The 23,313-nt window shown below is 39.6% G+C and overlaps 1 protein-coding gene across 4 annotated transcripts in view; it reads right to left on the minus strand.

Moving 5' to 3' along the window:
• The window catches only part of LOC136249016 (uncharacterized), a 144,359-nt gene that overhangs the window by 40,773 nt on the left and 80,273 nt on the right, over positions 1-23,313 (minus strand). For 3 of the 4 annotated variants that reach the window (XM_066040901.1, XM_066040899.1, XM_066040902.1), the window contains 3 exons: positions 22,206-22,343; positions 8,968-9,055; positions 8,881-8,923 (listed from right to left, as the gene is read on the minus strand). In XM_066040901.1, the coding sequence (XP_065896973.1) occupies positions 8,881-8,923; positions 8,968-9,055; positions 22,206-22,343 (269 nt within the window). The remainder of the gene's footprint in view (positions 1-8,880; positions 8,924-8,967; positions 9,056-22,205; positions 22,344-23,313) is intronic. The other variant, XM_066040900.1, reaches the window with a different exon arrangement.

A 23,313-nucleotide genomic window follows, 5' to 3' on the forward strand; every position in this document is an offset into this window, starting at 1 on the left:
TTTAATATGAAACGGGTGTTATTTAATATGAAACGGGTGTAACCTATTCTGGAATATCTTACAAAAGTTTTGATATGGGATCGCCTTGAAAATTTCGTGCATTGCCCAAAATTCCGCCTTTAAAATCATCCTAGAGACATTTGACATGATGAAAATCACCTTTACAGAATAGTACTAGTCCATATAATATATAAAACAGCATTAAATATAACAAAACACTTACAGGTGGCCGGATATAGAGTTTCAAAAATAGTAAAAACTCGAATTTTAGTCTCACTGCCTCACTCACTGACCACAGTTGCAAGGCTAGAGGCCAAACAAAGCAGCACACAGCCACCATTTTGCGCCACAATAACAAACTCAATAGTGGGATGTGCCTTTTGGAGTTCCAATGAGTGTAAGCCCTCTGCACCTTGTCTTTTTTTATCTTCAATCAGGCTGCTTGTCTTCTTCATCCAACGAAACCATATTGGGGTGTTACTTTTCCGTATCAACACATTCTTTCTGCAACATATGTGACTGGATTTGACACCCAGCTTTGACAAAACCCGGCTTTGACACACAAAGCTTCATTTGGAGATATAGCAATTTTAAGTAATCATTGTGTAGTAACTTCCCAGTGCCTACAGCTGTGCAAACAAAATTAGCACCAATTATTCATCTATTTACTAGCTATTACTGTGTGGCTCAAATCACTCAAAATTGATTGAGAACACTATTGGCAAGCCCTCTGTGAAGTCCCAGCTCACTACACACCATTACAACAAAGCCATGGCCATTTAATGGCGTCAATCTTCCACTCGTGGCTTTGACAGGGTCGGAAGAAAGCTGCTGCAGAAACCAGACTTGCCAGTCCTGAAGGAAATACAGAGTGGAATATGATAGCGTATTAGACCAGCAATCCATTTCTGGTAAAAACGTAAGTTTGATTTTGTGTGTGTGGAAGTCGGATTATATGAAATCCGGTCACATATATAGACGCCACAGAATTATTTCAGAGCTGGATTTCAGAAGCGCTTCAGTCCTGGTGCTACTATAAGACTAGATATGTGCAATTTCCTGATTGGGATCCCGTTCACGATAGGTTCGTGACCACGCCCATCAATTAAAGATCTAGGTGGACTAATAGTGATAGAGTATGGAGACCACACCTCTTAACAATCTAGCTGTTTATTTAACAGTAAACAAAATGACCTCACCCCTTATTGGTCTAGTTAGCTGCACACCTCTTTGGATATACTCTAATACAACAGTCATGTATGACATTCTAATAGAACATTCACAAGTTACTAGTTGTGCTACAGCAAAAAAAACTAAACAAACTAGTCTTTAAAAAATTGAAAAATGAAGTAGGGATCTATGCTTCAAAAAGTAGTGAAACAATAGATGAATGATGGTATTACAGCATAGCTCAGTGGGAAAGTCCCTACTTTGGCACATTAGTTCAATGCCAAAGTAGGGACTTTCCCACTGAGCTATGTTGTAATACTATCATTCATCTCGTTTCATTACTTTTTGTTGCATTGATCCCTGCTTCACTTTTAAATTTACATTTTTTTTAAATACTACTGTATGTACGTATTAATAACCTAATTGTCTGTTCTCAGTGGTTCTCCAACACTTGCAATTTTTGGGCTTCTGGCAGTGGTGTTCTTCTCTAGTACCTTCGAAATTGTGTCTGTTTCCTTATCGATGAGCTGCAGATATAATGATGGGTGTTGCAGGAAAGCATGAAATTGGTGGGTAAGTACTTCACAAGCCCTTTTGCTCTGGCTGTGTCTTGTTTTTTGGTGAAGCAAATCACACCCTTAAATGCTTGTCATGCTAATTACTTGTGTCGCCATTCCTACAATGTCGACAACAGATGCAAGTACAACTCTTGATACACTTCAGGGTTAATTCAAACTCCTTGATCTATTAGTTCCTCTTGCTAAGATTGATCTTTCGGCTTGGGAGACGATGGAAAGAAACTGATGGGTCTTTCGACTTAGAATTTCTACAAACTACACAGTGATATCCAGCGGTGACTGTGCTTCACTAACCACAGTTTCTTACTGTTATAAAGATATTTTCCTAACTATACAGTTGGTTTAGTCAGAAATGTAGCATTCCTCACAGTGGACACCAGTTGTGGAAGGACGTGATGTTTTTGCAATTAAGCGTAATTGAATTCTGTAGGTTTTAGGATGGACAGTTCTTTTATTTTGTTTAATGCCAAAGTAGGGTTTTTCTCATAGGGCTATGTTGTAATAATGTAAGGGTTGGGGAAGAACTGGCTCACCACTCCTGGATCCGTCAAGCGACTTTTGCTTAGTCATTAAGAACACGTTTTCACTCAGCTATCTATATCTGACCATTAAAGGTATAACCTTTTAAAGTCAATACAACCATTAAACATAAGATCAGTCATAAGCCACACTTTCTTTGCACGTTTTTCTTCAGTAACGTGTGAGGTAACATATCTCTTCTGGCATCTTGTAATCCATTACAACTTCCACCTCCAGAAGAAGTTGACAAGCTGTGCTGCAAACAGTAGCATTTAGGTTTCTTGACCACTTATCCGGACCTGGTACAGGTGCAATCAAGATTCATCTCTCTGCTGAATGTTGCTTCGCTGACAAAGTTCTTCAGGCTTATTCTGATTAGAAGGAGCTACGTGCTTTTCTCTGCAGCCTTCAACATATTCTAGCTTTCCCATGGTCCAACCATGGCTTGACTAAATCCAGACTTGTGCCTGTTCAACGAGACAAACACTGTAAATAGGCACAACTTATCTCAGCATCGGGATTATTAATCGGCTGGATTCTAGCACTCACTATATGTACTTATCCTCTATTGTATTGGTTTTTCTGACTTTCCTAATTATCTGTTTAGTCAATTCTCTGATTCTTTTCAATTCACCAAAGAATTCTCCTGACACTAACATCTAAGACTTCAATCTAGGACTGGTATCCTTGCATCTCTGCCACACAATAAAAAGAACGGTGACTCCTTACTGGAATTATGTGGTGTAGTTAGGTATGCCATTAATACTGGATCAAGAATTCGTTCCACTAGCTTGGATAATGTCATCTTGAGAGTTCTATTTAGTCTTTCAACTAATCTATCTGTTTGGGGGTGTCCCCCTGATGTTGGTATATACATAGCTGCTGTACTCCCAGGATTGCTACAGTGTCCTGGAGGATGTCTGCAGAAATTTTGGAGCTTGATCATGTATTATCTTTGCTGGGACACGATGTTGACACATCAGCTTAACTAAACAGGTTGCTACAGCTCTGCCGGTTCTGTCAACAACAGTAAACACTTTCAGCCACTTTGTTGGTAGTCTTGAAAGACTAGTACATAGCTGTTACCACTATGGCTGATATCTAACCTTAAAGTCCATCCCAATGCACTCAAATGGTTCTTCCATTGGTATACACTGCAAAGGTGGTTGTGGCCATCTCTGCTGTTCCTGTGCTGATAAGTAGGAAACACATGATTCACATACCTGATGAATATCAACACTCATCTTTGGCCAGCAATAATACTGGTTAACCCTCTGTAGTAGCTTCTTAGATGCAAAGCATCCAGCAAACAAGAATTCATAGTGGTTGAGCAGTATCTGTCTCCTAATTGAGTTGGAACCACAGGTCTTCGACAATTTGGGACTACACCATCTTCAAAATTTCATCCATCACAAAAGTATCCAGTGCTTGAGAAAAAATTCCCTTAGCCACCACTCCATCCTCCAGCAAGAGTATTATTATTCTCTATAAGTACACAATTAACTGCAACAGCTCAGGATCCTCCCTCTGAGTCTCTTGAGCTCTCCTCACTGTTGATCCAGCAATCTCTATTTCCACATGTAAAACTTGCTTGCTTTCCAAAGGAAAATGTGAAAGGGCATCGGCCTCACACTGCCAAGCTTGTGTTGTAGTGAAAAATGTGGGAGAAAGGGACAATCTTGGGTACCACCTTGCCAGGATTCCCTTGGTCTGGCTTTTCAAACTTGGTAAGAAGAGCTGTATAGACAGCTACCTTATTCCCTAAAAGATAAACTTGAAATGCACCAAAACATATATATATATATATATAGCAGGGAAACAACGTCTAATTCAGTTGGAGAATATTTCATCTCAGCATTATTTGTTGGCCTACTGGCATATATGCCACTGGATATTTTACATTATCTGGCCCCTTGTGCTATAGAACTGGTCCAAAATGCTTCAAACTGGCATCTGTCCACAGAAAAAACTCTTTCTCCATGGACAGATGTAAAAGTGGATTAAAGATGGTTGATCTTCTTAAAGGCTTCATCACACTCAGAACTCCACACAAACTCCTTCCTGTATTTCTGCGTCAGTAGTAGCCATGTTGCGGATGTGCCTCCTATAAACATTAACTAGGCCCAAGAAAATCGGACTCCATACCTCTTTGACAGACTGAGGTTTGGGAAACTCTTTGACAGCAACAGTCTTAGACTCATTTCCATCAGCGGTCAATGTGTGGCCCAAGCACCCTATTTGGCCTGTAGCAAACTTACATTTCCCAGGTTTAAGATGTAATCTAGATGTTACTCCATGCTACAGGAAGCAATTAAAATAAATAAAAATATCATCAAGACAAACAAACACATAATCCCACTCTGATCCTGAAAATAGCTGGAAAGTTAGAGTCACCAAGGGAATCTCTTACACTGTATCATGATTACAACATAATATGCTTATTAACCTTTGAAAGGTTGCTGAGGTATTTGTCAACCCGAATGGAATCCATCTGTAATGATAAAGCCCCAAGTGACAGGTAAATTCCGTCCTATGTTTTAAGTCCTCAGATTTTTTAACCTGATAATATCCCCTCATCAAGTCAAGACAAGTGAATACTTTAGGCTGTGTGCGTCCTACCATATCAACAAGTACATCATCAATCCAAGGCATCAGAAAACGATTAGGGATGGTGTCCTTATTTAAATTGCGATAACCTATACACACCCAAAGTCCCCTTTCCTTCTTTCTCACTAGGACTAATGGCAAGGCATAAGGACTATTTTACTTGACTCTATATATGCTTCAAATCCATCAACTTCTGCATTCCTGCTTGCCGCATAACATATGGCAACCTGCATGGTAGAACCTTAACTGTTGCAGGATTATTTGTATGTATGCTGTGTATGACTAGGTCAGTCTCCCCAAGCTCACAGTCTGTGAGAGTAAACACTTCATTATGGGCTAGCAACAACACTTCTCCAAGTGCTTCCTTTCTTGAGGGGTCAAGTGATCTTCAAATACCAACTGCCTCACACTTTGTAGCTAGGACTTGCAGTTTTACATAGCCAAACTTGAGTATTGAACTCCTACCTCCCTGGATCATCCTGAGCAACAACATAACTTTACACAATAGTAGTCATCTGTTGATTCCTCTGTAGACAGAGTGCCTCTGTGCTCAGTTGTTCACTAGCAATTGCTTCTCCACACCACATACAGAATGACATGCCTGACTTGCCAAGATGGTCTCGACCCCCACTTCAGGACTACTCTCCTGTACTCTGGACTGTTCCATTTTGACCCTGACCCACCATGACTTGCCAGGTACCAACTACTAAGTAGCACTCTTCGGACAATGTACTCATCAATGTTCTTTGTTGACTCAACTGGGTTGACAGGAGGAACCATGATCCCATCAAAATGTATTGTTTGTATTCCATACGTATCTAAGACCATTGCACAATCATGAACCATACCTTGCCAAATTGGCTTACGTGATTCAGTATAAAACAAAGAATAACAATTCCTTGCCCTGTTTGTTCAAGAACAGTATGAACTGCCACAATGGACTCTGCTCCAAGCTTTTGGTTGGAGGCACCCACAGGCTGGGCCACCAAATCGCAGCGTCTTTCCTTCTACTTATTTGGTGCCCATCCATTGCATTGCTCTATCAAGGGTAAGAATTCAGCCCTGACCAACATTACCTGAGATCTGCTGTTCAAAAAGCCCTAGTCTTTACTCCTTCCACTTCAATGTCTACCTTATATGCGACTGGACCTGACACAATCACACAAGCCTTATAAAGCATTGAATACAATGGGTAAAATATTTGCGTATTATTGAAAAAAATTCCATAAATGTTTTGAACGCCTGTTTCTTAGTGAAGGAAGGAACTAACAATGAAAACCTGGATATCATCTTATTCACCTATACTCAAGAGGAATTCGAAAATCTTTGTTTTGTTGCAGTAGACCCAAGGACACACAAGTTATGGTCATTTGTTTACATCATGTCGAAGCAATCATACGCAATCAATTTTTCTTCACAAATTTTGCCTTTGTATGCAGTGAAGAAAATAAAAGGACAAACTTACCCAGTAAGTGACTCCCCTATTCATGGCAAACACGATGGTGAAAATTGTAGTTCTGCACCTCAATCTGTTACAATTGCTTTAGTAAGCACTTGTTATAAATCAATTTTTCTGTTGTTGCTACTTTATAGGGCTGTAACTCCAAAGTTATTGGCATATGAGGCTAAAACTTTGCCAGAGGGTACACTTGGTTAAGTAGATTACAAACATTTAATAAACAGGAATTTGAAAAATGTGCGATTGTGTTGGGTTTTTGCAGATCCGGTCACACATGTTGGTCCAAACAGCTTAGCTTCAATCTTTTCATCTACAGTAGCTGTACCTGATACTGTCAAGACTCTAATCCATGGAACAGAGTCAGATTACTGCTCCTCACAGAGTGAACCTGAACCACTACCCAAGCTTATCTGGATAGATTCTGGACACAGCCTGACCTTCTTTGTGAGATTTATAACACTCAATATTATTAGGTTTACATTTACTCTTAATTTTGCCAGATTCACTTCTCCTGGGTCCTAGGTCTCAGCCCGGCCCTTACCATAATACACTTCCTTTTTGGCCCACTCTGAGTATTATGGCACTTGTGACCAGCCACTTTTGCCTCCGCTCTCAGCAGACGATGTAGTATCTCCTGCAAACAACCAGCTTTTTGACTTGATTGGTACCATACCATATTTCACAAAATGGAAAGCAAATTGTCATTAAAATACTTGTCTGGTGCTGTTCATGATAATCACCTTGCTTGGACCGATTTTCTTGAGTACCTGAATCGCTTCAATTTTCAGTGATCAGGCTATCAGTAAGTTCTAGTTCAATAGTCGTAGAACAAACTTGAAGGATTAGTTAGGCCAGTTTTAGCATTTGACATTGTCACACACATGATCCATCACGCTGTCTGTGTGGGTTGTTGCTTTGACTTTGTCGTAGAACAAACTGGTAGGATTAGTTCAGCTAGTTTTAGTGATTTATAATACCAAGCACATGATCAATCATGCTGTTTGAGTGCGGTTGTTCTCGTAACATAATTTTTCCACATAACTGTACTGTGTTTGCCCGATTATTTGCATAACTGTACTGTATGACTCATACAGTACATATGCAGCTAATCACATAGTGATTTAGTTTGCTATACATTAGTTCCAATAGTAGCAATGTAAATAACCGCAAATCACATGGTTTGTTTCTGTAATAGCACTGTAAAGTAGCCAATAAAATAACGGAATCAGAGAAGCCTTACAAGAAAGTGATATGATGAATAGCCAATCAAATAAGAAACCTTTAAAGTGCAATAATGGTGATGTTTTGAGTATATAAACAAAAAACCCTCTATTATTACATATACAGGTTAACTTGCCTATAGCAGAAATCCCTACAACTACAAGGGAACTTTTTTGTTACAGTAGCTAAACTCTGTTACAGAGTGACTTTCAATGTAACTAGACTCTCTATAGGGTGATTTTTAGAACTGGACTCTAGTTAATAATAGATAAATTGTTTGTAATTTGGCTCACTTGTTGTAGCTGAACTGTCTATATGGTGATTTGTTTGTGGCACAAGTTGATTTGTTTGTAACTGAATTCTCCAAAGGGTGATTTGTTTGTAGCTGAACTCTCTACTGGATGTGACCTGTTTGTAGCTGAAATCTCTGCTGCATATAGGGTGACTTGTTTATAGCTGAACTCTCTACTGGGGGACCTATTTGTAACTGAACTCTCTAAAGGTAACTTGTTTCTAGCTGATCTCTCTATACGGTGGCATTTTGTAGCTGAACTTCCCACAGGATGATTTTTGTAGCTGAATTCTATACTGGGGGAACTTGTTTGTAGCTGAACTCTCTACAGGTGACTTGTTTCCATAGCTGAGCTCTCTATAATAGGGTGGCTTTTTGTGGCTGGGATGATTTTCTTCAAATTTGGTATGTAAACTCCCCTACCTGGTGGGTACTTCTGTAGCAAATTTGGTTACAATTGGATAAGATATTACGGAGCTACATATGCATTAAAATCACGTTTTCTTTCTTCTTGTCAATATACTGACAGTGTTGCATGCTGGCTTCTTGGGCCGCACAACACACTACCGCATGTCTTGATATTTGTGAAAGAAGTAGGGCTATAGCTGTAACCACTGTTATGCTACACTTGACTGAATGCTGCAGACAGTAGAAAATTCCTTTTAAAAATACTGTAGCAACTTGAAAGCATTTTGGGTTGATCTGAAGGTACCTTTGGATTGATTTTACCAAATTGATTGTTTTGCTCTTCTTGTTGTCTATCGCCATAACTCCAAAAGCACTTACCAGACAAGGCTGAAACTTTAACAGCCCATTGGATTTTCCCTCTAGACAACAAAAAAGTTTTAAAATGAAGTTCCAGGAAAACACAAACAAGTTGGGTTTTTGCTTAGCGGGTCACATATTACATACTTTAACAATTCTTGGCTGAATAATTGTTGGTAAGTATTAGTTGCATAATTACATATTACAAATTCAGTTTAGTAAAATCTATGTATAACAGACTTTACTTGTACTATTGCATGATTACTTACAACTCAGTTTTGGCAATACTTCCTTTGATGCTGATATCATCTTCTATTAAAGAAACCAGTATATTATAGTTAAATACAATTCCAAACCTTCTGTTCCTTTCTCTGAGTTTCTTTTCAAGTGGGATAACTTTTCTTTCAATAAAATAATGAGATGTTCAAGCTGTTTCTTTGTTTCCTGAGTTCAAATGTACACTTATGTAAATGTACACATATGTGTTACATTTGTGAATGCACATGTATGCATGTATGTATGTAGTTATATCACATTTAAAGACTAAACACCGCAATCAGCTGTTAACCTACACCTATTATGCCAGCATAATTTTGAGAATAATAGGTCACCAATTTTGTGAGAATAATTATAGGATGATGGTCACCAATTTTGTGAGAACAATTATAGGGTGATGATTTTAGAATTATTGGACGTCCACAGGAATAATCAAGCAAGTTAAGGGACATTTCTCTTCTTGATTAGCTAGAAGAAAGAGTTAAACTACAAAGAATGATATATAGTTGACATTATTATACGATTGCTGGCTGAAAAGGGGCTGAAAAGCCTCTAAATGAATGTTCAAATACTCTAATAGAGCAGTCAGACTGTTAAATGTTAACAATCTGCAACCAACATCTCGTATTTAACTGCACGATTATCTGTAATTTTTAAACTTGTACATCTTATACCAGTGTGTCTACCAAACTTAGCATGTAGCTATACATTAATTATTAAGATAACTTTTCCAATCTGTTGTAACTACTTGTGGCTAGAAAAATGATGTGTAACAAATGTAATACTTCATTTATAGTTAATTCTGGCAAAACTAGCTATTTATATCAGTATCTTTAAAACTTAACGACTAGCTATGTACAGAAACTAAATAAGGGATAAATAGTCTAGATATAAACAATAATGGGAGAAATTCTGGAAGGAATAATGGGTAAAATTATGAGCATAATAGGCTCAGGCCTAATCAGCTGTTAGAAACCACATACATATATTGTACATTCACAAACTAAAGCGAGATAAAATTTGACTGGATCTGGAAAAACCGGTCTAATTACCCATGTCAACAGATTTGATTTTTCAACAAGAATGCAAAGTTACATGAATAATTTCACACTTAAAATCAGCCAGGTTTGAGCGGTCTGCTTTTGCTGGCTGCTTTTTTCAACCCCAGTGGTGATCCGTACATGTGGTGTGGGGTCTTAATGGAGCTCTGATCAGGGTTTTACATGGCTGTAAAACTCCGTGGTGTTGAATAAAGACCTGTGCTGTAAATTTCCTTTCATTTAAACCAGTTTTGAGACCTGAATGGCCCATGACTTGGCCTAAGTCATCCCTACGCCTTCTTCTTCAAAGTTTTAAACAGTCTCATGCCCTCCTTCCGGGCCCCCACCCACCACATTTGGAACTTGCCTGATACAGTCAACCTCAGTTTAAAAACTATTTAAAATAGCGGGAAACGTAGCTGTTGGTTACTTGTACGTGATGTTCTGGAAGGAAGGAATCGGTGTAAAACATGTGAAAATTACATAGCTTCAACGCTATGTCAAATCCCCCACGTTGCAACTGGAGCCAATGGTGGGGATTTGACACAATAGGTTTGTCCTACTACGGGGCATTTAACATTCTGTTGTGCCCACTATAGCCCTATATATGCCCAAGGGGGGGGGGGGGGGGGGGGGGGGGGGTTAGTAGGGCAATACATTGATATGTGCATTATATATAATATGGTGCATAAACTGGGGTAAGTAGATTAAGCCTGTACCTTGCAGGCCTAAGCATGTTCCTCTTCTGTTTTGAAAAATAATCTCAACCATTGGCAAGCTACAACACACTAAATACTTAAAACCATCATTTTAAAATAGGTGATATGCCTGGTTTTCCCAGACTGGGTCACAATAGGGATCATGAAGGTTTGCACTATCCTGCCAAAAATCACCCACAAACAGGGACCTGCAGAATATGCCAGAATAATTTCAGAAATAAGTAATTTAAAAAAAAACTTTTACTAACAACACAATATAACAATGCTTGTATATGAATGGAATAAGAGATCGAGATACTCTAATAAAGCATTCACCCTAATGTGTTGTGACTGCTCTGTAGATCTATTAAGCTAGGAGTGGATCCATAAGAGGGGGTCTCTGAGGTGGGCGAAGTGTAATCCCTCTAAGTTCACATATCATATATATGGTATAGTGATATGCAAACTTAAGGTATCACACAGCTCTAAGTTGAATGTGGTCATGCATAGTTTGGGAACTCAGATCAAAGGGTGTTGCAAATTTAGGTCAGTTGACATACAGAATTCTATCACTTCAATTGTTTTATGTGTTCTCTTTAAATTCTCAATTATCAGTATATGTAGACTGTAGTGACATCAAGGGTAAAGGAATGGTTACGTCACTATCCCATTGTATTGTCTTGTCAGATGTTATCAGAAACAATTAATGTGATGTTTATTATGCTATATACTATGTGTATTAATTTGCATGCATGATCAAAACCACAGTGCAGATGAATACTTGTTGTTGGGATGGAGCAGTGTTGGGGGTAACGCATTACTTATGTAACGCATTTATGTAACGCGTTACGTAATAATATGTGACTGAATTTGACAAAACAAGGCTTCGACGCACAAAGCTTTGTTAGGAGATATGGTGATTTTAAGGAATCATTGTGTAATAACTTCCCAGTGCCTACAGCTGTGCTAACAAAATTTGCACCAATTGTTCATCTGTTCACTAGCTATCACTGAGTGGGTGTATACATTTCTGATACCCAAAATTTGCCCTGTTTTGAGCAGCTTTTTTCGAGCGGGTAATAATATCACAGATGGTAGTAATAGGGTGGGAGGGTGGGGGTGGACGGTGGTCTTAATATACGGGTATAAAATGGAGTAAGAAGACGATTGGAATCCAGAGGCCAAGTTTGGGCTCTCCATGGCCCTCCATGGCCCTCAAATTACTCCAAATTGACTGAGAACACTATTGGCGAGCTCTCTGTGAAGTCCCAGCTCACTACACACCATTATCACAAAGCCATGGCCATTTAATGGTGCCAATCTCACACTCGTGGCTTTGACAGGGTCGGAAGAAAGCTGCTACAGAAACCAGACTTGCCAGTGCTGAAGGAAGTACAGTGTGAAATATGATAGTGTATTAGACCAGCAATCCATTTCTGGTAAAATCGTAAGTTTGATTTTGTGTGTGTGGAAGCCTTGTTATATGAAATCCGGTCACATATTACTTTTGTGGTAACTAAGTAATATAACGAAATACGCTATAAAAACAGGTAATAATATAACTCAAGTTACTTTACTAACAAATGTAATGAATTACCTAAGTAATATAGTTACTGTAACTAGTCTAATATTACATAATATTATTACTACAAGAAACGAAGTTACTAATCTCATTAGTAATCCACTGAGTAACGTCTAGCCACAACGAAGTAATGAAGCCTACTGAATGAAGCTTATTCACCAGTTTCTTATTTATAACCAAGATTTGCACATTTCCCAACAACACAATCATGTCCCGTGATAAGGTGGTAGTTTCACACATGACAGCTTAAGGCTGTGGACACAAAGTAATACAATATGTAATATTATTATAGTTACTTTATTTTTTGGGTAATATGTAACTGTAACTAAATAGTTCTGTTGCAAGTAATATGTAATATGTAACTAGTTACTTTAAAAAGTAACTGTCCCAACACTGGATGGGGTATGTATGATGAAAGCCATGATGCAAGTGACTGCTTGTTGCTGGGGTGGGGTATGCATGACGAAAGCAACAATGCAAGTAACTACTTGTCACTGGGGTGGGTATTTCTGTGTGCTCAGCTTGTTTGAAGACTAGCAGAAGTTTTTGTTTACTCCACATTCTTAATTCGTTGTAGTGACAAGTCACAAAGATTAAAGCGAATGTAATACACCATGTGGTGCATGACACTAAATAAAGTTTATAAGATTTATGGAACTTACGTTCTTGACGCTTTCACAACTTGTTTATAAGTTATTAGGGTTTGTGTCCACATTGTGTCTTTAAAAGTTATTGTCTGGATTAGATGTTTGATCGAAGAAAATACATGTATGGATTAACCAGAATTAGATGATGTCAGTGCTACATAGATGGACTGTACAAACATGGGTATGTTGACTGGTATAACGTGACAGTAGGTGTAACATAAGGTAGAGAAATAAAGTGAAATATGTCTAAATATGCATACTTTTTATTTTAGATGGGTTGCAAGAAAAATACTACTACTACTACGACTACTACGACTACTACGACTACTACTACTACTACTACTACTACTACTACTACTATGACAAGTAAAGAGTTTTTATTACGTAATGCAATGTAAATCTATTGAGAGATGTTGGGGTTAATATTGCAAAACCGTCCATACACATAAATAACTCATAGTAGTGACCGCATGTGGGTATGTGCTTGGCCATGTGACTCACTACTGTGAGTCTTGATATATCACTCTAGGCACAGTCGCCTGATAGGTGAAAAATTACAGAGCACTCACCCTTTTTCTTTTATACAACAGTATCTCATGATTGATAGTCACTGTGGTTTTATAGCATGGACTAATAGCCATTAGAATGTTATTCAATAACACATTATGGCATTACACACAGCACCGGAAAAATTACAATTGTGGGATCCAGTTTTTTTTAGTTTTAGCATTTTGTACTACATTAAGCCTACTAACTTCTGTATTAGGACAGTAAGTATGTTATATTAAGTTAAGTAGTTAGGACTATAAGTTACTCACTTGTGTAAATCTAGTCTTTTTGCGTTGTTTCATGGTCTGCTCAATAACTGACACGTGGTGGGTAGAAATACGCATCCACACATTGCCCAAATGATTACTTTACAGATCACTCATCATTTAATTAGTATTTTAAAAAATTGTAAATTTAAAATGAAGTAGGGATCTATGCAACAAAAAGTAGTAAAACAAGAGATGAATGATGGTATTACAGCATAGCTCAGTGGGAAAGTCCCTACTTTGGCACATTTTTAAATTTACAATGTTTAAAAATACTAGTTTGTTTCATTTTTTGTTGTAGCACAACTAGCTACAATGTAACTTGTAACTGTTCTATTAGAATATCATACATGACTGTTGTATTAGAGCCATGACTGTTGTATTAGAGTATATCTCAAGTCAGCCAAGAGGTGTGCAGTTAGCTAGACCAATAAGGGGTGAGGTCATTTTGTTTACTGTTAAGTAAACAGCTAGATTCTTAAGAGGTGTGGTCTCCATACTCTATCGCTATTAGTCCATCTAGATCTTTAATTGAAGGGTGTGGTCAAGAACCTTTCGTGAAACAGGATCCCAATTGCGAACTTGCACATATCTAGTCTTATAGTAACACCAGGACTGAATGCTTCTGAAATCCAGCTCTGAAATAATTTTGCGACGTCTTTAATATATGTTGTGGAAGGAATGTGTGGATTTTGGAAAATTAATGCCTTGATATGGTTTCATTGGATGAAGAAGGAGACAAACAGCCTGATTGAAGATAAAAGAAAAGACAAGGCATAGAGGGCCTACACTCGTCGGAACCCCAAAAGGCACATCCCACTGGTGAGTTTGTTATTGTGGCGTAAAATGGTGACCATGCACTGCTTCATTTGGCTTCTAGCCTTGCGACTTTGGTCATTGAGTGAGGAGGCAGTATTTGAGTTTTGGAATTTTTTAAAAATTCTATATCCAGCCACCTGTAAGTGTTTTGTTATATTTAATGCTGTTTTATATATTACTAGCATTGTTACCTGCCCTACGTGCAGGTATGGATTTGACTGTAATATTTAAAACCAGCTCAGTTATTTCTATCCCATTGTGCAGACAAAACAAAGAAAAATGGCTGTTTAATGGCTGGGAATGATAGGGCTTGAGCAGCAATATAAATGCAATTTACAGCATATTTCTGAGGTGTGAATAAACACAATGTATTTGCTGACAGCTCAGAAATGTGCAATTATGGGCATTTTGTAGGGTACAAACAACTAAGGTCACATGGCACATAGTTTTTGTGTTAGAAGACCCACCAAGAGTAGTGTTATTGATACCTTGGCCTTGGCTGTACCGTAGCTTATTACAGACAGGGTTATAATGCCTGAAAAATTTTTGAGGTGGGTATCATATTCACGTGACATTCAAATGATCTAATCACGTGCTAGTAATTGTCCTCCAGCAGCAAGTATGACCTCAAATGCGCTTGCATGGGTTCAAACACAGTGTAACCTCAGTCAAAGTTGTCTTCAATCTCCCATCAAAGGTGGTAAATAGCTGATTATCATCACATCCTTTAATAATACTACCAACTCCATTATCCATGTCAAGCAGCAATAAATCATACTATTACCCTTATCACCCACATGCAACATTAACACTGGATTGTGCACCACGAAGTGTGGGCTACTGTCATTGAACTTTAACAACACTTACAACTACATACACCAACTACTACCTAGGTAACTACAAACTGGAGTGGGGGCTTAGCAGCAACTAATAATAAAGAAAAATAATAAATTTGGAACTGTCCAGCCCTAGACAGCCCCAGGAAAAAACCTGGTAGGCCTATTATTGTTTTTTTTTGCCTACCAGGAAAAACCCAAAAATACTCCACTCGTGTGTGTATGCACAAAACTAAGTTGTCCAAAAAACTCCAGTTGGCACAACATTAACTACTGATGAATCCACCTACAGAGATAGTTAGGAAATCACGCTAATTAAAACATTACACTGGGAGGGTGGGCGGATACTCCACTTGTCTGAACACCTGTAGAATATAATAAACCCACTGCCATGTGAGTCACAACTGACAGAAAACACAATTACATCACAGCCGATACATTCCTTACCATGATACATTCCTTACCACATCCACATGAGCTGACCCACAATACTACCAGCACCAGCACCAGCAGATGGGTGTAACTACTTAAACAAAAACTTCAGTATAAACTACATTACGTGTTTTGCGATCCTCCCTAACTAATAGTGTCAAACAATCTGGGGAGCCTACTCTAGACAGTGCTACATAAAGCATTCCATGTGTGAAGCTCTCGTCAGTCATATCTACTCCTACAGCTTTAAAAGTTTGGCCCTGGCTTTTGTTGACCGTCATTGCAAAGCAAAGAGAAATAGGAAACTGCACACGTCTAAATTCAAAAGGCAATGTAGAGTTGCTAGGAATAAGTGGAATGCGAGGGATGATGATTTCATGGCCTGCATGCTTACCGTGGGAAATTTTGGCTTCTATACTGTTGGCAGAAAGTTTAGTGATCACGCACCTAGTACCATTGGTGACTTGTGGGGGGTCCAAGGAACGTAAAATTATAATTGGTGCACCAACTTTCAATGAAAGTAAAGTGTGGAGGTAATCCTGAGACTTCTAAAGAATTTAAAAACTCTGTTGGAAACTCAACTGCCTGGGATTCATCTGGCACAGAGTCCAAGGACTTGTACTGGATGCACTCACCAGGCAATTTCTCCACCAGAGTTGTGTTGATGGTGCGGGTAGTTTTATTAAGAGGAGCCAAAATGAAACGCTCCGATAACCAAGCGATGTTTGTGAAGTTGGAGAGCAAGCCAGGATAAACTCTGGACACCAACTCATCGATGTCGTGTACAAAGGTACCCATGGTCTCAGGTAGCTGGACAACATCAAGAGTGTCATCCTCAGTAGGGAACTTGCCATCTCCAATGGCTAACAACTGGTCAGCAAATTGTCCAGCTGCTTGGTCCCCACAAAGGTACACTCTCATGTTAGTGTGTAGATGTTTAACAACCACACTGTCCCACAGTTGTGACTTCTTCAGACAGGCATCCACTATGTCACCTCTGGTGCCACGTTGAATAACTGGGAGGATTTGTCTGAAGTCACCACACAACAACATACAGATTCCTCCCATTGGTTGGCTGTTACCTGTCAGATCCCTAAGAGTGCGGTCCATAGCCTCAAATGCACGTCTGTTAGTCATTGGAGCCTCATCTACAACAATGGCTTTGGCTTCCTGGATGACTTTGCAGAGTGCAGTTCCTCTCTTAATGCTACACATCGGGATATCCATTGCATTCAAGTCAAGTGGAATTTTGAAGGTACTATGTAAGGTGCGACCTCCAGTTAACAGTGTGGCAGCTATTCCGCTAGATGCAGTGGCTAATGCTATTTTACCTTCAGATCTAAGTTTGGCAAGAATAAGGTTGATTAAGAAAGTCTTACCTGTTCCACCTGGAGCATCCAAGAAAAGCATACCTCCCTCATTCCTATCCACCATGGAACAAAAACACTCATACACTTCACGCTGGTCTGCTGTAAGCAAAGCTGTATTATGATCTACGTATGCTTGCTGTTCCCCTTGGTCATAGTCTATTTCCCTGCGGTACACTCTTGCAAACCTATCATTGTCCACTCTTTGTGGCTGAGGTAGGCCATACTCAGACAGCTGCCTACTTCCCATGGAAATGACTTTCTCCTGCAAGTCATTGAGTGCCAAGTTGAAAATGTCATCATTAAACTCCAGGTGTTCATCTCTGTGTAGGGTACGTTGGTGATATAAGAAATCTTCTGCCATTGCTTCCTTGTGGTTGTCATATATCTCCAGTGGGTTGGATGGTTCACACCAGGCCAGTATCACTGCAAAGAGGGTGCGAAGACTTGCTGGTGAGTTGCTGACTGCCGCCTCCTCCATAGCCAAGTGATACTGATTGTCATCTTCAAGAAGATCCAACTTGAGGCATGCCTCACGGAAGGAACTACAGAGATCACCATCAACAGTCCTCAGATCAGCAAATGACTGTGGACCCTTAACATTATGCAACAACAAACGTAGATAAAAGCATTCTCCTTGATGTGGGCTGATGGTGTAGACCCTACCTAAGGCTTGAGCTTGCTTAACACCAGGATATCCAGCCACATGTGTTCCCTGTTTTCTCCTGTGCCAAGACTTGTTGTTCCATGTGTAGTACTCTGGAACATCAACATACAACAATGTCTTGGCAAAGTTGTCAACTTGACATAATGTGAAAAATTCAGTCAAAGTGGTCTTTGGAGGGTCTCCCGAAGCTTGGCCCCTCGCGGTGTCTTCAGTCAAGTAAACTCGCTGGCCATTTTCTAAATGAACAGCAAGTTGCTGTACAGTAGGGAACCTCTCATGGATGGGGAACTCCAGTATCCTCCAGGCAGCTTCGTGGCTGCTGATGTAGCGAGCATTCTGATACTCGGAGATCTCATCCACCTGATTTGAGCGCAGAGCAAATGTTGCCTGGTCACTTGAGTACGTACTTGATGGAATTGATGGACATGCACAATTCAACATTGCAGTGGCAGTTTAAAGCTCGCAACAAAAACTTGTTGTACGGCACTACCCACCTGTTGTCAATGTCCTGAGTACAGCGACTGCCTCGTACATTCATGGTGATGATACTTACCTGTCCACCATCTTCAGGATTTCTCCTCCTGTACATTGGGTAGCTATCAGTACCTTATTGGGTCTCAGATATGAATGGTTTTGGGTATTTCTTACTACAGTGGCCATGTTCCATGCAAGGAGACGTAGGATTGATGCTACCACAGGGTCCATGCACCATGTTGGACATTACAATCTGGTGCAAGTCAGGGTCAATAGCCAGGTCAGGGATTTCAGCACATACGATGTCATCAATCTTATCAGGTGTTATCTTGTGTTCTGGAAGTAACCACACCAAGAAATGAGCATGTGGTAGACCACGCTTTTGCCATTCTACTGAGTACAGCCAAGCCCGTGGTTTTCCAAAAATCATATCGGTTTTTAACATTTCTAACATTTTCTTAATCTTTAGTCTAAACACTCGAGCCACTAAGTCTGGACGATCCTTGGGCTCCTGACCTGGAAGCAAACTATTTTTAATTTCAGGCCAATTGGGATTACATGTCATGGTTATAAACAAATCAGGGTGACCATATTTCCTAACGTAAGTCATGGCATCTTGTTGGCGCTCATGCATGTAGCGTGGCCCACCTGTGAATGTCGATGGAAGGATAATCCTACGACCTACATTGCTAGGGTCCCCATCCCCATCTATGATTGCATCTCGTAGATCCTGATAACAGTCAGCACGGAGTGCCTTCTGCTCACGTCTCAGAAATTGTAACCGTTCAGTTTCAATTTTACAGTAGGCATCTACCAAGAACTGTTGGAATAGTCGCTTAGCCCTAAGCAACACAGATACATTTTGCCTTACCATGATGTGGTAGCGGTAATACACTAAAGCCGTTAATTTTTTGTTATTAGCTAGTTTTAGGTTAATGTGCCATCCATCAGTACCGTGAGAGAAAATCAGTGGGTACTGCAGTGGATCATAGCCCCTGTGCAGTTCTGAAATACTATGCAAGCCACCATCCCTGTAGTGCAACACTATGTCTCTATTGTTTGCATTTTCATTAGGCATCAACACACCTACCTCATCACACATGGGACTATTGTACCTCCTGGAGTGCTCACCTGTAGGTCTCTTTGTTTCATTGATAACAATTTTAATATTTATTGGCTCATCCTGCTGGTCAAATATTTCTTTAGCCACTTTAAAAAGCTGTACATAGTGGTTGTCATGATACAATAGGTGATTAATACCACTAACAATGTCTGGCCTTAACCCATCAACTATTTGACACCTAGTGGCCACTTGAGATTCCTGATTGTCAATGAAATAAATTTGACAAAATTTTGGGGACTCACCTGTTGAGGGAACCATGCTACCAATACGATGGTATACCTGACCCTGTATTTTAAAGGAGGGGTTGAAGCCAGGGAAAGCTATCTCATTACAACCAAAGCTGGTCATTTGGAATGCACAATTATATTTACGTATGTTGTTTAGAAAATGTTTACCATCACTATCTGTACCCTCATACAGGTGCAGTAAGAACGGCTGTGGTTGAGGGAATGGCTCTAGTTGGACATTACCTTTTGAACAACAAAGGGACTCGGTTTCCCCAGGAAACTTTAATGCATCACAATGTGAACATTCTATGCTAAGTGTGCCTACATCAGTTGTGCTAAAGAAATTGTGTGGCTGGTAATTAAGGCCTCTAAAGCTAGGGTGTGTGCTTGCATGTACCTGATGTCTTTCTGTGTTCTCCATCTGCTGCTCTTGTGCACGGTATAGTGGATCAGCTCTTGCCAGCTGGTGCTGTGGTTGGTCGTGCTGTCGCTCCTCCCTCCTTGTAGTTGGCTCTAGGCGGGCATCTCTTCGAGCAGCTGCATCTCTTTGCTGTTCTTCGCTTCTCGTTACCGGGTCTAGACGGGCTTCACTTCGAGCAGCTGTGTCTCGTTGCTGTTCTTCACTTCTCGTTACCGGATCTAGACGGGCTTCTCTTCGAGCAGCTGTGTCTCGTAGTTGTTCTTCATTTCTTGTTACCGGGTCTAGACAGGCTTCTCTTCGAGCAGCTGTGTCTCGTAGTTGTTCTTCATTTCTTGTTACCGGGTCTATACGGGCTTCTCTTCGAGCAGCTGTGTCTCGTAGTTGTTCTTCATTTCTTGTTAAGGTAAGTGCACCTAACTCCGGACAGTGTTTGCTTTCGGTGCTATATCTCCGCCATGCAAGCGAATTACTCAATCCTTAAAATATGGTGATAAAGCCTATCCTATGGTGCATCAGTCCTACAAGTTTCATCAAAATATCTCCATCCGTCGAGGAGCTGCGCTCCAAAATTCAACTATGTGTAAATTTTGCGCATGCTCCTAACTCCGGACACTTTTTATCACGCCTGGTACAGCACTTTCGAAGTTGATTTCGAATTTTAAACACCGCCACTTTAAACTTGCATCTATTGCCCACCTCATACTCGAATTTGAGAGTCATAGTACCTTTCGTTGCTGAGTTATGGGTATTTCAAATCTAGGTGTATTTACGCAAATATTTATGCAGCTTCAAGGAGACTGGCTCTTAGAAAATCGTCCATAGAAAGTGTTTGGCTGATTGTTTGCAAACGAAACTTGGTACAGTGGTAATTCATAGTTGTCCCTCTGTACTGTATGAGAATTAGCCAGATAGCTCTTTGAGGTTGAGTGATTATCGAAGAATTTTTGATAATTTTGCCACACACGGCAATAAATAATCACCTCGTTTAGACAAACTACCAGGACTTTTAAGCTGATTTTAGGATAACAGTATCATTGTATATGAAGCATTAACCACCTAAAATTTCAAGTAAATGCTGCAGATAGTTTTGGAGATATGACGCCAAACATTGGAAGTGTCCGGAGTTAGGAACTGTCCGGAATTAGGCGCACTTACCTTACCGGGTCTAGACGGGCTTCTCTTCGGGCAGCTGTGTCTCATAGTTGTGCTTGCCATCGTTTATTCCTGTCTTGTCGTTGAATTCGTTTGCGTCTCTTTGCCTGAGACGCGCGGAGTGAAGAAGTTGATCGCTTGAGCTTTGGCATTGTACTGTACAACACTATTTGAAACGTATGTAAAGCACGTATTGATTTGCTACAACAACACTCGAGTTGCCAGATGATGGGCGTTTAATTTCGCTGAAGTCCCGCCTCGATACGTGCTTTGCATGCCAAGATATGATGAGCTAAAAGCCATGTTTTAAAAAGGTGTTCACAAAAAGGTACTAAGTAGAAAGAAAAAATCTGTCAACATGTGGATTTGAACCCACGACCTCTTGCACGCTAGTCAGGCGTTCTACCACTTGAACAGTATGTGCTGTGGTTTTCAAAGGAATGTTGCTCAAGTTTTCTCTACACCTTGGCCTTCTACGCGCTGTAGAGACTGAACGGAAGCACGCGTGAACTCGTGATAACAATCTTAGAGTAGGCGGATGATGAGCGCTTCATTATCAGCACAGACTATGTCGATTCGCGCCAAGTCTGGTGAGTAAGCAGCGTGACCGTCAGACAGACAGACAGACAGACATTTTCAGCTTTATATATATAGATATGGACTAGTACTATTCCGTAAATATATAAATCAAATCAAAATCAAATCAAATCGTAAAGGTGATTTTCGTTGTGTAAAATGTCTGTAGGATAATTTTTAAATGTGGAATTTTGGGCCATGCAAAATTTTCAAGGTGATCCCTACTTAAATGGTACTACTGTACCATTTGATAACTGTCAATTATTCAAAATGTAGCAACTACACTGAGCCTAGCCTAACCTGTAAACCCAAACCCACAATTAAACACTCTGTGTTGCTCAAAATAACGAGTCAAAGTGTACCATATCTTTGAACTGGTTGGGCATCAAAGCCATGAGCAAATGCATTGCATATATGCATACAGTGTAAATTGCATACGTACCTTGATTTGTGCAATCAATTTCATTTTCTTACTAACATAAGACGTTTCCAATTCCTTGATTATTTTTTCTGAGCTTTTGTTTTGTTGAGAATCCAAATGTTTAATTTCAACATTGGAAGATTCAAGTTGTTCCTTTACCTGTAGTTCATACAGATATGCAAACACAAATGTATTTTGGGTGATATATACAACAATAGTAGTAAAACAAGGAAAGAAAGCTAGCTGTGCATTATTATCACTACTTCAGGTCAGTAGGGATTTGTATACATATGTATCTGCTATGTTTCAGTCCTACTCATTAACATATTAATACATATATGTACAGTGGAAACTCAGTTATCCGGACCCCACTTATCTGGATTCAAACTACAGAAATGACTGCTCTATTAGAGTAGTGACTGTTCTATTAGGGTAGTTGATAAATAATATTGATATTTAAAACAATCTTTATGCTATTGTAAGGTTATTTATACACAGTTTCAGATATTATGGACTTTTCAGACTTATGGACCACCTCTGGTCCCAAGGGGTTCGGATAACTGAGGTTCCACTGTACTTACTTTTACACTTACATGCTTATTTGCATGATCAAATACAAAGATTTGTAAGTATGCTACTATTAAAATACCATGCGACTTAATGTAATTTATTGCTTGCCAATAAATTGAAGTTAGCGTGTCTGGTACGTAGTGAGTGGCAAAATTGAAATAATAAAAGAGGCAATAGTATCTGGTAAACAAGTTCTGGAAGCCCATGTGCTATATCGTGTCTCATGAGCCAGCATGCCACTAAAGTTTGATATTATCTCTGGCTGTAAAATATTACTAGATCCTGATGCTAAACTCCCTGTCTTCACTTGAAAAGTGACCTGTCATTGCTGCTGCCATGAACAAGTGTACCACTGCTGACTTTTTGTTGATGACACACTAACAGCACCGCCTTACCGTTACACCCAAGTGGATACCTGATACTGCATACTACTGTCGTTCTGACACTGCTGTCGTTCTGATGTGCATGAGCTATGTTTGTGTGCATATTGTTATTTCAAAAGTATGTTGTTCACACCCACAGTAATTATTGCAATGCCACACATCTCAAGAAAGCCCGG

The sequence above is a fragment of the Dysidea avara genome, chromosome 3 (genome assembly GCF_963678975.1).
Source record: "Dysidea avara chromosome 3, odDysAvar1.4, whole genome shotgun sequence".
NCBI lineage: Eukaryota > Metazoa > Porifera > Demospongiae > Dictyoceratida > Dysideidae > Dysidea > Dysidea avara.